At 46.6% G+C, this 14067-nt stretch overlaps 1 protein-coding gene across 1 annotated transcript; it reads right to left on the bottom strand.

The window, feature by feature from the left end:
* Positions 1-8435: 8435 nt before the first annotated feature.
* Positions 8436-13133, bottom strand: CDKN1B (cyclin dependent kinase inhibitor 1B). The gene is made up of 3 exons (XM_043881853.1): positions 12656-13133; positions 11974-12103; positions 8436-9810 (listed from the first exon to the last, which is right to left on the bottom strand). Exons 1-2 carry the CDS (start codon positions 13128-13130, stop codon positions 11982-11984), a joined length of 597 nt encoding a protein of 198 aa, XP_043737788.1. The 5' UTR covers positions 13131-13133; the 3' UTR covers positions 8436-9810; positions 11974-11981.
* Positions 13134-14067: the final 934 nt, after the last annotated feature.

Genomic DNA, 14067 nt, shown 5'->3' with positions numbered 1-14067 from the left:
CCAGGGAACTCCCACATTAAACTCTACCATTTCAACCAGTTTTTGCAATATATTCATTTTGTTCATTAAGTTACCACCCTCCCCTAAAATCATTTGTTTTTCTTAAGGGTAACAACAGCAGTCATTAAAAATGAAAAAATAAATTGACAAGGTTAGTATAGTGCTAGTTGTGGTTACTTGAGAATCTAAAATAAGAACTGGGTGTCTTGGGGAATTCCCTGGTGGCCCAGTGGTAGGACTCCAAGCTTCCACTGCAGGGGGCATGCGTTCAGTCCCTGGTCAGGGAACTAAGATCCTGCATGCCACATGGCGTGGACAAAAAAAAAAAAAACAACTGGCTGTCCTTATTAATTGTATATATTAACACAATGATTATTATTTATTATATACCAGGTACTGTGCTAATTACTGCACACACTTATGCCACCAAACAGTATTAACAATCCTTTGAGAGAACTATAAGCATCCTCATTATATAGCTAAAGAAATAGAAACTATAAAAGGTGAAAGTCTTAGTCACTCAGTCATGATCAACTCCTTGTGACCCCATGGACTGTAGTCTGCCAGGCTCCTCTGTCCAAGGAATTCTCCAGGCAAGAATACTGGAGTGGGTTGCCATTCCTTTCTCCAGGGGATCTTCCTAACCCAGGGATTAAACCCAGGTCTCCTGCATTGCAGGCGGATTCTTTACCACCTGACCCACCAGGGAAGGTGAAGTTACTTTCAAAATGGTCTTGCAGGGAGTAAGTTGGGTAACTCTATCCTGAAGAGTCTCATTTCAGAACCTCAAAAAAGATGGGATCCAGAGTCTTGTGAGACTCTTTTAGGTGGGACATGGGTGAACTTAAAAATTCTTCCAGGGGCTTCCCTGGTGGCTCAGCGGTAAAGAATCTGCCTGCCAATGCAGGAGACACGGGTTCCACCCCTGGTCTGGTGAGATCCCACACGCCTGGGAACAACTAAGCCCATGCACAACTACTGAGCCTGTGCTCTAGAGCCCGGGAACCATAACTACTGAAACCCAAACGGTCTACAGCCTGTGCTCCCAAAGCAGAGAAGCCACCACAGTGAGAAGCCTCTGGAATGAGAAGCCTGTGCACAACTAGAGAGTAGTCCCCTATCCCCACAAGTAGAGAAAATCCCACGCAGCTACAAAGACCCAGCACAGCCAAATAAAATAATTTTTTTTAAAAAATTTAAAAAAACAATTAACTATTAAAAAAATAAAATTCTTCCAGGATGGTGGTCTCTCCTTATCCAGATTTTCAACGTTCTCAGTTTCACTTAATCTCAGTTAACTGGGGTCCAGATATATTCAATGAAAAACTCTGGAAGTAATTCACAGATTTAAATTGCAGGGCCTTCTGAGTAGCATAATGAAATCTCTCAAGGGTCTGGCCCCATCCCACCCAGGACAAAAATCATCCCACTGTCTAACATAACTTCTCCTTCGTGTAGGAAAAAACCAGTGTATACAGGCTTCAGTACTATCCTCAGACTCATACATCCACTAGGATAAGGGGGGACCACTGGAGTTGCATATTTATTTACTATTGTAGTTAATTATTGGAGAAGGAAATGGCAACCCACTCCAGTATGCTTGCCTGGAAAACCCCAGGGACAGAGGAGGCTGGCAGGCTACAATCCATGGGGCTGCAAAGAGTCAGACAGGGCTGAGCACACACACACAGTTAATCACATGTAACATAAGATTTCCCATCTTAACCACTTTCAAGCATACAGTTCAGTGTCATTAAGTCCATTCTCATTGCTGTGCAGCCACCAACACCATGTTACTGTCTTTCGACTTTCTATGGTGAGCTTTCCATGCAGAACACTTCTATGTCACTGGGTTTATGAGTAAGAAGGCAAAGCCAGAATAATGATTTGGGGGAAACTCAGGTTATGGATTTTATATGTTGTGTCATACTTAGAAAGACCTTCCTCATTCCGAGATTATATTTTAAAAATTCTCTGAGATCTCTTTTGGTATGGCTATGGCTTCATTTTTTAAAAACAATTTTTCACTTTTTAATCCTTCAGGAATTTATCTGGTATGATGTGGGAGATAAAGATCCCACTTTATCTATATTTTAATGCAACAGGAATTATATTTGCAACTAGACGAAATTCATTTTAAATCCATCGGGTGAGGGAGAAAAGGCAAGGAAAAGAAGCCAGGAAAATTCGGAAAAAAAAGAAGTATAAAGGTACTGGTTGGGGTGTGGAGGATTAGTGCTACAAGTAATTGTAACTATTCTAAATTTACAGTAATTAAAGTAAAATGGTTCTCAGTGTTTAAACTGATTGAACAATGGAATGAAATAGAATGAGAAGAACTTAGAATTTAGGGCAAAGGTATAAATTTATTGCCATCTTTATCATGTTGAGTATTCCTACCCCAAAATATGGCACCTCTTTTCATTCGTTCAAATCTTCTAATAGAGATACAATCTTAGAATGAGAACACTTTCATCTCCCCACCACCCTCCTCTCTGCTGATAAGGGCTACTGAAAAGTTTCTCATGGAGACTTCATTTGGGGTCTAAATGTTTTTTTTCAGAGTCATTTTTAACATATTGAATTTCCCAGGTTCTCTACATAATGTGGAAAGCTGCGATCAAGTCTGATTTCATCAGACAGTGCACGCTCAGTCGTGTCTGACTCTTCCGGCACCAGTGGACTATAGCCCCCCAGGCTCCTCTGTCTATGGGATTTTCCAGGCCAGAATGCTGGAATGGGTTGCCATTTCTTCCTCCAGGGGACCTTCCCTCCCAGGGATCAAACCTGAGGCTCCTGAATCTCCTGCACTGGCAGGTGGATTCTTTTAGCACTGAGCCACAAAACTGTACCATATTTCCATAGTCTGGGCTCAAAACCAATACTATGTATTAAAGATTAAACAGTAGGTGTCGGGTGCTGGCAGATTTCTTTAAGGGTCCCTGAAGCCACTCTGGGCCTTGATTTAACTTGGGAAGTGAGAATGACAGCTAGCTGTTACCACCTACTCCTCAGTATTATCAGCCACCGATCTCAAAGATGGGGCTTCAAGTTACCAGGAATGTTGGTCTAGAACAGCAATGTCCAAATGAGAACATAATGAGTCACATCTATAAACTAAAACTGTCGAGTATCCACACACAAAAAAGGTAAAAAGAAAGAGATAAAATTAAATATTTTAAGCCAGTAACCAAAAATATGATTATTTCAACATGTAATACATATAAAAATTATTAATGAGATATTTAACACTTTTTTCATCCTAATTCTTGGAAGCCCTGAGTGTATTTCACATTTATAGCACACCTCAACTTGGACTAGTCACATTCACGTGCTCAACAGCCACATATGGCTTTTGGCTACCACAATGGATAGCATAACACTAGAAGACAGTAATGAGGGACTTCCCTGGTGGTCCAGAGGTTAAGATTTTCCCTTTTAACACAGGGGGTGCAGGTTTGATCTCTGATTGGGGAGCTAAGACCCACATGCCTTTTGGCCATAAAACAAAAGCAATATTGTGACAAATCCAAAAAAAAAAAAAAAACTTTAAAAATGGTCCATATTTAAAAAAAAAAAAAAGAAGAAAGAAAAAAAAATGGTAATGAACGAGAAAAACTGCTTAATTTAGTAGAAATCCAGAAACTCTAAGACTGGAAATCCACTGTCTCAAAGGTCTGGAACAGACTTACAAAATCACTAGTCCTAATATTCACTTGCTATTTGAATCTTTCCCGCTATTTCCCTATCTATTAAGGGGCCACGGAGACTAGGGCTTGACTAGGACTTCCAGGAACGAGATCACTGCTTCCTGAGGCTAACCAGTCTCTTGGGGTGGGGGCGGGGGGAGGCATTTTAACATCAAAAATTCCTTGCTAAGGGCACAAGGAGACTGGTTGATGGTGGTCTGAAGAGCTTAGGTGGTTTGGGCTAACCTTATGGGGTTAGTGAGGTTAGGAAGTGTTGGAGAAGTTTAGTAGTAAAAAAAAAAAAAATGGACTGTAGGTTGGACAGAATAGGAACTGTTACACTGAAGGCTGGGGCTGGATATCTGGTTAATCATCAGGTACACTGCCACAAAAATAAGAGGGAAAACAACTGTATGTATGCTAACTTCACTAATCTGAAAATACAGTAATTTGGAGAATAATCCGAATTATCATAAACTTTCAAAATTTTCACAGTAAAACATAACTGGGATAGAAATTAATGAAGGATATCATTTGCATTAGGCCTGTAATACAAATAACAGTATCCTACATGGTAAAGAAAGAATTCATTTCAGACTCAAAAATCAAAAGCCCTTTCAGTCTCAATCTCTACCTCGATTTTAACATTTTCCTTATTCAAAAACACCCTAGAAATCAGAGACAGAAAGCAATTTCCCCCCACAAATTCAGTAAAAATGACACTGCCTGAATCTTGAGGGATTCCGACTGGATGACCTTTGAAATAATACATTTTTGCTATAGATGTATTTCTTCGGTTTCTTACCACTGCCCACCCCCACCCCCCGCACCCAGCCTCCTAGGAAATGATACGGTCTACTTTTCCGGGCCACCTTCACTTCCCCGCCCCCCGCCCTTCCCGACGCTTCCCCAAGGCAGGGGAAAGGTGCGTCTTCTCTAGGGATCCTGCCAGCGCCTCCCAGTCCCATTGGCCAGCAGCCGGGGAAACGACGCGCCCTGGACATCCATTAACGTTTTTATATTACACTGTGCCCCAGCCCAAGCGTCTCCAGATTGTTTACTGCGACCCCACGCCCCCCGACCCGCTCGCACACTGTCAACCGCTCTTAGGAGGAAAATTGGGGACTAGAAACTCGGCCCCTCAACACACCTTCCTCCCGGCTACACAAAACCGGCTACAACACCCCACCTCCGGCCGCCGAAGTAGCTTTCATCACACGATCTGGGGCGCAGTAGTTTTTTTTTTTTTTCCCTCGAGAAAACAAGCGTCCCAAGGAAAAAAAAAAAATTCAAACTGCCCTCGCGGGCCAATGGGAAAGAAGCGAGAGGAGGGCGGAGCCAGCGGGGCGGGGCGGGCGCCGGGGCTGGTACCGCAGGGGATGCGTAAAAACACGGCGGGCGCACGGTTTGGGGTGTTTTTTTTTTTTTCCTCCAAAACTAGCTAAAAGCCCGAGACTCCGCCCGAAGCTGCAGCCTCTCGGATCCACCTTAAATCTTCAGTGGACTCGGCGCCGGGGTCAGTGGGCGCAGCCAATGCCAATCAAGTTTACAACCACCAGCATAGGAGGGGGAAAAAAAGAGAAAAAAAAAAAAATAATCTGCAAGTTCTCGGGTCCGCACACACACTCGCGGGGAGGCACGCACACATGTCCACAAGCACACAAAAGGCAGGAGGGGGTGGGGGCCGGGTGCCAAAGAGGGACGGGGGACGTGTCCGCAGATCTCTCGCTCGACGCGAAGCGCCCGTGGCCCCGTGCGCTCAGGGAAGGCGCGCGGGAAGCGCGGCCCGGCCCGAACGCCATGATGGTGGCCGCGGTTTGGAGCCCATTTTTTTCTGGCGGGGGAGCTGCAATGATGCAATCCCCCGGCCCCGCTGTCCCCCGGCTGCGCGCCCTTCTCCCGGCCTTTTCTTCGCCTTCCTTTTGAGGCGCGTCGATGTTTCGCGCCCAGCCCGCCTCTACTCCTTTTTGTACTTTTCAGTTATTGATTCCTGCCTCCCTCTTGTGTGTGTTCCCACGCGGGACAGGCCCAGCACGCGGAGAGGCCCCCCCCAGTCCACGGGGCCTCGAATTGACGTGTGAAGCCTACACTTTCGGTTCTGCGGGGTCCCGGCTGGCGCTGACCCCACCCTGCCCCACCCCCACGCCAGCCGAGATACAGGCGGTGCCACCGCCCCCACGCCGACACCCGGGGGAAGGGAGGGTCACGCGTGACCGTGGACCCTCTTGCCCTCCCCCACTGCGCAGGATTTTTACCTTAAGTTTGGCCGGGAGGCAGGGGAGCGAGCATAGGGTGTGGCCCAGGTGAAAAACTTGGCAAACTTAAAAAACTCGTAGTCTGGAAAACATCAGGTCCTAGATGAGTTTTTAAAACACTTTTTTTCCCAGTCAGAAAAAGCTTCGGAAGAACAAGTGTATACGCTAACAAGGGTGAAGATGAAATGGCGAAGGCAACGTTCCTCGGCATCCGGGAAAGGTCCCGGCGCGCGGCCGGTGGGCGCACCGTGGCCTCAAAGGCCGCGCGCCCCGCTCCCCTCCTGTAGATTTCCACGGTCCCCTTCGTCTCCAATCACGCCCCTGAACTCACAGTTTCCTAGTTCTTCCCTGCCCTGCCCTGATCCCCCTCACTGGGCAGCAGGGATGCGACCGGGGGACTTGCTAGAGCGGGTGTAAGTGAGGAAGCGACCCCCGCGAGCGGCAGCGGCGCTCGGCCCCTCTAGCGCGCGGCTGCGGCCCTCCTGGGCCGCCGGCGAGCCGAGAAGCCTTTCGAAATGCGCGGGGCTGCGGATCATTGGAGCCTGGGGTGGGGGTGGGAGCGGACTGCTGTCCTGGAGGGTCCACGAATTCGGAAAGGTTCTCCCCTCCGCTCACATATCCCCAGCGCCCTGGAGTTGGCGGGGTACTGATGGACAGGGTCTGATTGTGGAGAGCAATGGGGGTTTTCGCTTCTTTCTGAGCCCAGAGGGGAGATGATGAGAGAGGCAAGTTTCGGAGAAACCGCCCAGCCCAGCTGTGCGGGCCGAGGCGCAGCCTCCCTTCACGGCCTCTGGGTGCCCGGGGCGCGGGAACTGCGCTCAGCGATCCGGGAGGTGCGGGAGCCGCCGGTAGCAGACGAGGAGCTAGACTTAGTTTTTTCTTGCCGAGGCTCCGGCCAGCCCGACCCCGCAACTGCCGCGGCGGGCGATCGTAGGGCTGCGGCTCAGGGCGGAGAGACCACGGCGCGGTGGCCCGAGTAGCCGGGTGGGGGGTGCCTGGCGCTGGCGGCCGCATCCCCTCGGAGTGACGCCCGCGGCGGACCAGGCAGTCCGGGGTCGGGGAGAGAACGGTCAGAATCTCGGGGACACGTTTAGAGACTTGACGCAGAACGGGCGAAGGACCGACACGATGACTTTAGGGGCTGCGTTCCTGAGAACGTGCCTGGCGCGACGAGCATCCACTTCTTTCTGGCCCTGTACTCCTAAAACGCAATCTCTAAAAATTCGCATTAACGATGCCTCTTGGAGAAAGAAACGGGGGTGGGGGGTAGAAGCAGCTTTTAGAAGAGGATTTTTGCCCCCCCATCTGTTAGAAACACGTTTTAAAGTACTCTTTTTGGCTCAGAGAGACTTTATTTCATTATTTCCTGACTCTCCACTCCTTCCTCCCCATTTTGAATTGTTTTTCTTGCTTTCTCAGTCTCTTCCTGAAAAACACCCTGCCTTCGTGTTTTGAATAGAATCACAAAAACACCTTTAGTCTTTAATTAAAATAATACCCCAACTTGGAAGATGTGGCCCAGCCACCAAAGGACCTACTTTTCCCTTCCCGGCAGTCGAAGACAGACAATCCTGGGTTTTTTTTTTTTTTTGGATAAGCAATTTCGGGTCAAAATAAGCTGAAATTATCTTGTTTAGAGCCCCCTTTGAGGTGCAATAAATTAAATGCAACTATTCAAGAGAAACTATTTAATCCAAATCCAGATTTTTGCGATTTAACAATTTGCAGATTCCTAAAAAAAATAATTTACTTTTACACCTTAGCCACATCTTCTAAGAGAATTTTAAATTAGAGGGATTATCTTAGTAAATCTGACTTTAAGATGCTGTTTAACTTTATTTAAATAAAAAATAACTTTGCTATGTGGATATGGGACCCCCAAACCCTCAGATTTGGTATTCAGATTAACCAGTTTAAGGTTGTGTAGAGTGTAACCAGGAAATCTAGAAATTGAGAAATTGGTGTATGATGGCCAGTTAAATTTTAAGGATACCTGTTCTATCTAAATTAGTGTGGAATGCACGCCCCTTTCTAAAGGACCTATATATCTGAATATTTTGGAAGAGAGGTGTAGCTTAGAGGGTCTTAACAATTGCTCTAGTTCCTTACAACATTGTGTGTAAATACAGAATTTAGAGAAGTCACCATGTTAGTTTCATTTTCAATCCTGCAAGTGTGTGATCAGTCTACACTTATATAAGAATTTTTGGTTCTGACACATTCATATTCTAGAAGATATAAATATTACCATCTTATTAATATGAAAATGTGGCTTTCCCACTTTCCACTTCTAAAGTTTTGTCCACCCATACAGAACTAAGTGGAAATGCATTACTACTACATTCGGTCCTACATAAACATCATCTGAGTGGTAGGCCTGAATTACCTAGGTATTTGCCACTTCATATTACATTTGTGGAAATGACTAGAATGCTAAGTCGAACACCTCAAGCTTAGTAAGGTATATTTATACACAGTTCAACTCAACAAATAGCTCTGGAAGTTTTCTTTATTGATTACTTGATGTGTAACAATAATTGGCGTCTTTTTCACACATTACAAAAAATTATACTTGGCTCAGTATGCAACCTTTTAAGCATAGCCATATTATTTAACAGAAGAACAGAAGAAGGGGAAAAACCTACTCTACTCGATACAGCATTTACAAATGCACAAAACATGCCACTTTGGCTTGTATATTGTCTAGATTAAAAAAAAAAATCTCTTTTTAACATAAATAAGTTAGTATAATTTTCAGTGTCTTTACAGAGTTATGTACACAGGTACACTTCAAATGGTTTTGTTTCATACACATACACAGGCAATGTAAAAATACTGTTTAAAGATGTAGCATCCATTTTGCCTACCCACGGGTGCTTTTCTCTATATTCACTTTTCCTTTAAAAATACCACTATCCTTTGGACAAATTAAGAAACAGAATGAGAAGCTGTAAATTAAAAATTATTTCATTATTTTTTATGTCAAGTTACTTACAGATCTTTAAAAATATCCAAGGATTTAGAATTATTTTGACTGTGTCTACACACCCTGAAGTGAAAAGAAAATTAAGAAATGTTCTCAAAAATCTGATAAAAATTAAATGGTTAATTCTGAGCATTCAGAACACTCCCCACATACATGCCAGAGTTTTGCTCAGAGGTACCTGGAGTGATTACCAGACTGCTGAATACTGGTAAATTCCAACTGTAAGGGAGACTAGTGGGGAGCACTGAGGAGTCTTTTGTTGTTGTTTAAAAAAAAAAAAAAAAAAAAGCCATTTGCTACTACATAACGGAATCATCAGAGCTCCCAAATGAGAAAACACTTCATGTAAAAATAAATAGCAATTATCTGCAGCCAGTGTTCAAATTTGGATGATTTTTTAAAATGAAATATCAGTTTTCATTGAAAGGGACATTACATCTTTAAAGAAAATAATTCAAACCCTTCCCCTAAACTGCTTCTCTTCATGCAAGTCAAATATTTTTGTCCTTGCTCTAAATCGAAGCAAGCTCTTCAACCGCCCCCGCTCCCCCCCCCCCATGCCAATTCCTCAGTCCCCCTGCTCCCCGGCCCTCCCTTCCCCAAAGTTTCTGTGCTACATAAAAAGTAAAAACTATATACACAGGTAGTACAATGAAGCAAATAAGGAAAAACCTAATTGCACAATGCTACATCCAATGCTTTTAGAGGCAGATGACTTAAGAGTGCCTAAAACTTTAGTGTTATTAAGTCTGTTGCTGCTCAGTGCTTGTCAAGGTTGTCCATTCTTGGAGTCAGATATGTATTTCAAATTTTTAATTTATATCTTCCTTGCTTCATCAAGCAGTGATGTATCGGATAAACAAGGAAACATACTCATATTCTGCAAAAGAAACAAGGAGAAGGAATTAGAAGAAAAAGCACTAGAATAACATTGCCAATATATTACCGGAATTATTTTGTTACTGTTTTAGCTGGGAAATACCTGAGCAATGGGAAAGAACGAACATACTAAAAGCTGGTGACTAGAGTCATCTCCAACCAACATTTATCTCACTGGCATTTCACTCTCCCCTGTGCTATAGGTTTTTGTCTACAACAGTAGTATTCAACAGTGGGTAATTTTGCTGCCTGCCCTTCGCCACCCGCCCCCCACCGGGGGGACATTTGGCAATGTCTGGAGACATTTTGCTTGTCACACTGGGTATGACTGGAGCAGTTACTATTGGCATGTGCTTCAAGAGATCAGGGATGATGCCAGAACATTCTACAATGCCCAGGACAGCCTCCCTCAACAAAGAATTATTCGGCCCCAAATGTCAGCAGTGCAGAGGTTGAGAAACCCTGGTCTAGAGAATTGGGGTCAAAGATACTGAGAAAGAACAGACATGGGAAAATTCAGAAACCATTAACACTTAAGAGTAGCAGAATTTTCTGTTTGAAAAATAACTGGCAATGATACTTATAAAGTATCTCCAAAGAAAATTCTATTCACTTTTTTTTTTCTCAAACTCTTCTAGTCTTAGTCATATGTGGAAATAGACACATGAATGCTTATGAATAGGTCCTTACTACGATTTCCTGTATTCTCTGAACTGGCAATATTTACTAACAAGTGCTTCTCGGTTTGCAAGAATGGAGCCAGATCAAAACTCAGCAGGTCTGATTTGCTCATCTGACGACCTATGCCACAAGTCACAAACCAAGAGCTGCAGGTGTTAAGGTTACTTCAGAAATCATTTTCATCCAATTTACCTACTTCATATATATAAGCTGTGACGTAGAGGTTTCATAGCACTGTTTCATATAAGCTCTGAAAAATAGCAGGTCTATGTAGCCAAGTCCTATATATGACACTGATTTAAAAACACAAAACTTGAACCTCACCTTTATCCTTTTTAAAATTTTTATAGGTGAGGATTTTAAAAGTTAGTGTAAACATTTCTTAGGATCTCTTTATATGCTAGGCTAGTGAGAGTGTTTGGGCAGAGAAAGAAGGACATAGTTATTGTAAGAAGTTTACAAACTATGAATATGTGTAGTTTGATCCTTAAGAAGACCAATCCATGTAAAGCTGGGGGTTGATTATTCAAATTAGCTTTTCATGTTGAACATATTTTAGTAGATGGCAAAAATCTCCACTTCTAATGTTGGGGGTACACCTACCCCTGCCAGCCCTGATAACTACTCTCCATTTCCTCTAAAGCACCCAGCTTCTCCTGTTATAGCATGATTAGCATACACATGCTGACGTGTTCCTGGATTGCTTACGCTGGCAGAGTCACTCTAACTTCTGCTTTGCAACTTCAGTGTTATCAGAAATTCCGCAGGAACCTTAGTATTTTTGAGCCTTCCATTTCAGTTTTATTTTTTTAAACACACAGGTTCCTTCTCCATCCCCCAAACTCATCAGAAGCCAGAGAGAGTGAGAGCGTATGAAAATGATAAAGACAAAAGAAAGTCACATATTTCTCTTGTCACATTTCTAACTATTATCTGGATATGAACCACTTTTTCAGTGAGGAAAAGTGCCTCACTTTTCCCTCAAAGTTTGAATTAAATCATTTATTTGCCATTTTTGCCCATGGAGAGCTCAAAATCTGTTACTGAGTCAACGTGGTTCTCTGGGAGATGAATTCTCATGAAGTGGGATGGAGGCAGACCCCCGCTCCTGCTCAGATGGAAAAAGAACCTATTGTTCTGGACATGTTTTGATGGCACCTTCAGGGAACTGACCTTCCTACTCACAGAGCCTTGGTTACAAGTACTTGCTTGGGACACTTGCTCTGATCAGTTGGTGCTTCAAAGGAAAATAATCTCAGGAGGTGAAAACTGGGAAGAACTACAATACCTCCCCCCCCCCCCCCCCCACTGATTCCCAGTCTTCCCCATTCCTACTTTTTTGTCCTCCCAAAACATAAAACAAAAGCCCACAAGTTTTCATTGCCAGCCACCACTGAGATCGGGTTATCTTGGGGCTTGAAAGCACATGAGTTCCTGCAACCCGATTGGGGTGTCACTTATCTGCTCCAAGTCATCAACCCACCGAGTAGTTTACGTCTGACGCCTTCTGAGGCCGGGCTTCTTGGGCGTCTGCTCCACTGAACCGGCGTTGGGGGAACCGTCTGAAACATTTTCTTCTGTTCTGTTGGCTCTTTTGTTTTGAGGAGAGGAATCTAAGGGCAAGAGGGAATTTTAAAAAGAACACACACAAACAATCATTATTAGAAAAAAACAATGGCCGACAGAAGTGAGCCCAAGAGTCAGGGGACAAAAAACCCACCACCTCCACCCACAATCCTGGGTCCGTCATTCCCCGTGGCCTTTAAGGGCACAAAATGAGGTTGTTTTCACATAACAGAAAGTGTATTTTCTACGCTCCAAAGCTCTCTCTCCAAAGCGAAGGAGGAGGCAGTTGATAAACATCCCAACCTTGTCACATACCTACCGCTGTCTAGCTGGGAGGAGCGGCGATGTTTTCAGTTAGAGAAATGATCAGATAACACAATCTCAAGCTTCTGACTTAAAAGTCATAAACAGACAAGCACGCAACTAAATAAACAGCATGTACAACATCACAGTAGGAAAGTGCGCTCCCCCCGCCTCCGCCCCAAAAGCTAAGTCAGAACGCGCTGAAAAGAAAGCTGCGGTTAAAGACCCTCAAGCAGGGGAAGGAGCGCGGCAGACAGACAGGGACAGACATTTTACACATCGGAAAGGGTCATTACCGTCAGCGGCAGGTCGCTTCCTTATCCCAGGGCACTGCTCCGCTAACCCGGTCTGGCTGTCCGGGGCATCAGTCTTCTGATCGACCAAATGCGTGTCCTCTGGGTTTGCCTGAGACCCAAGTAAAGGCACCGCCGGGCGGGCCCCGCTGGCATCCTGGCCTTCCTGCGCCGGCACCTTGCAGGCGCCTTTGGGTGGCCGCGGCGGTCTGTAGTAGAACTCGGGCAGGCTGCCCTTTTCCACCTCCTGCCACTCGTACTTGCCCTCCAGGGGCTTGTGATTCTGAAAATCAAAATTCCACTTGCGCTGGCTGGCCTCTTCCATGTCTCTGCAGTGCTTCTCCAAGTCCCGGGTTAACTCTTCGTGATTGACCGGGCCAAAGAGGTTTCTGCAAGCCGAGGGCTTGGGGTACTCCGCCTGTCTGGCGTCCATCCGCTCCAGGCTCGGGCTCCCGTTAGACACTCGCACGTTTGACATCTTCCTCCCGGGGGGTGGGGTGGGGGTGGGGGGTCTCGGCGACTGAGGCTCTCGCGCGCGCGCTCTCTCTCTCTCGCCAAACAAAACCGAACAAAACAAAACGCCCCGACCCAGCCCGAGCCCCTCTTTATAAGCCTTGCGCCGGCCCCTGGAGCCAAGAGAAACAAACGCGAGCCGAGTCAGCGCCCGAGCTTCTAGGCGCGCGCGGGGCTGGGGGAGGGGGCGAGGGGCAGCCCCCCGGGGCCAGGCAGCCCCGATCCCGGCCGATCAAGCGGGAGGGCGGGGAGCGGAGGGGAGGGGAGCCGAGCGCCGCCGGGACAGGAGGGGGCAGAGCCGCACCGAGTCCGGGCCGCCGAGAGCCCGCGGGTCCCGCCGCCCGAGCGCCCTCTCCAAACCTTGCGGGCGTCGCGGAGTCGCGGAGCGGCGAGAGAGTGAGCCCAGTGGAAAACAGGGAGGAAGAAAAAAAAACACCCCCGAAAAGACGAGCCCCCTTTTTGGAGTTGCCCAATATGGCGGTGGAAGGGAGGCTGACGAGGGAGAAGATGATTGACACCGCGAGTCTATTTAAACAGAGGAGGAGATCATTGGTCGCGGCGCCGGGAGCCGCCCCGCCGAGGCTGGCGAACGCGGCCTTAAGGTGGCCCTGCCGCGCCTCCCCGCCTCCCGGGCGCGCCGCCGCGGCCGCCGCCGCTGAGCGCGCGGCCGGGACCCGGGGCTGGTCGCGTGACTGCGGGAGGCGCACGGCTTGCCAGCAGACCTGCTCCGGCTGGCCTCGGAGAAATTACAAATAAGACAAACAAGCTCGCCAAACGGCCGGGGAGGGGCCTGGGCAGCGGCGCCGGCCGGCGGGTGTTCTGATCCCGGGCGCTGCGCGGGCCCGCGCACCACTGCTCTGGAGTCCCGACCTCCCCGGCTCCTCGCCCTGGAAAGCGGGGGA

The sequence above is a fragment of the Cervus elaphus genome, chromosome 22 (genome assembly GCF_910594005.1).
Source record: "Cervus elaphus chromosome 22, mCerEla1.1, whole genome shotgun sequence".
NCBI classification, from domain to species: domain Eukaryota; kingdom Metazoa; phylum Chordata; class Mammalia; order Artiodactyla; family Cervidae; genus Cervus; species Cervus elaphus.
This window is presented reverse-complemented; position numbering and strand designations above follow the sequence as displayed.

Bases quoted from the DNA above. Each gene is read 5' to 3' on its own strand.
- CDKN1B (XM_043881853.1), bottom strand. From the start codon at position 13,130: ATGTCAAACGTGCGAGTGTCTAACGGGAGCCCGAGCCTGGAGCGGATG. The intron at 12,104-12,655 runs GTAATGACCCTT...TCTTGCCCTTAG, and splicing joins GAAGCGACCTGCCGCTGACG to ATTCCTCTCCTCAAAACAAA.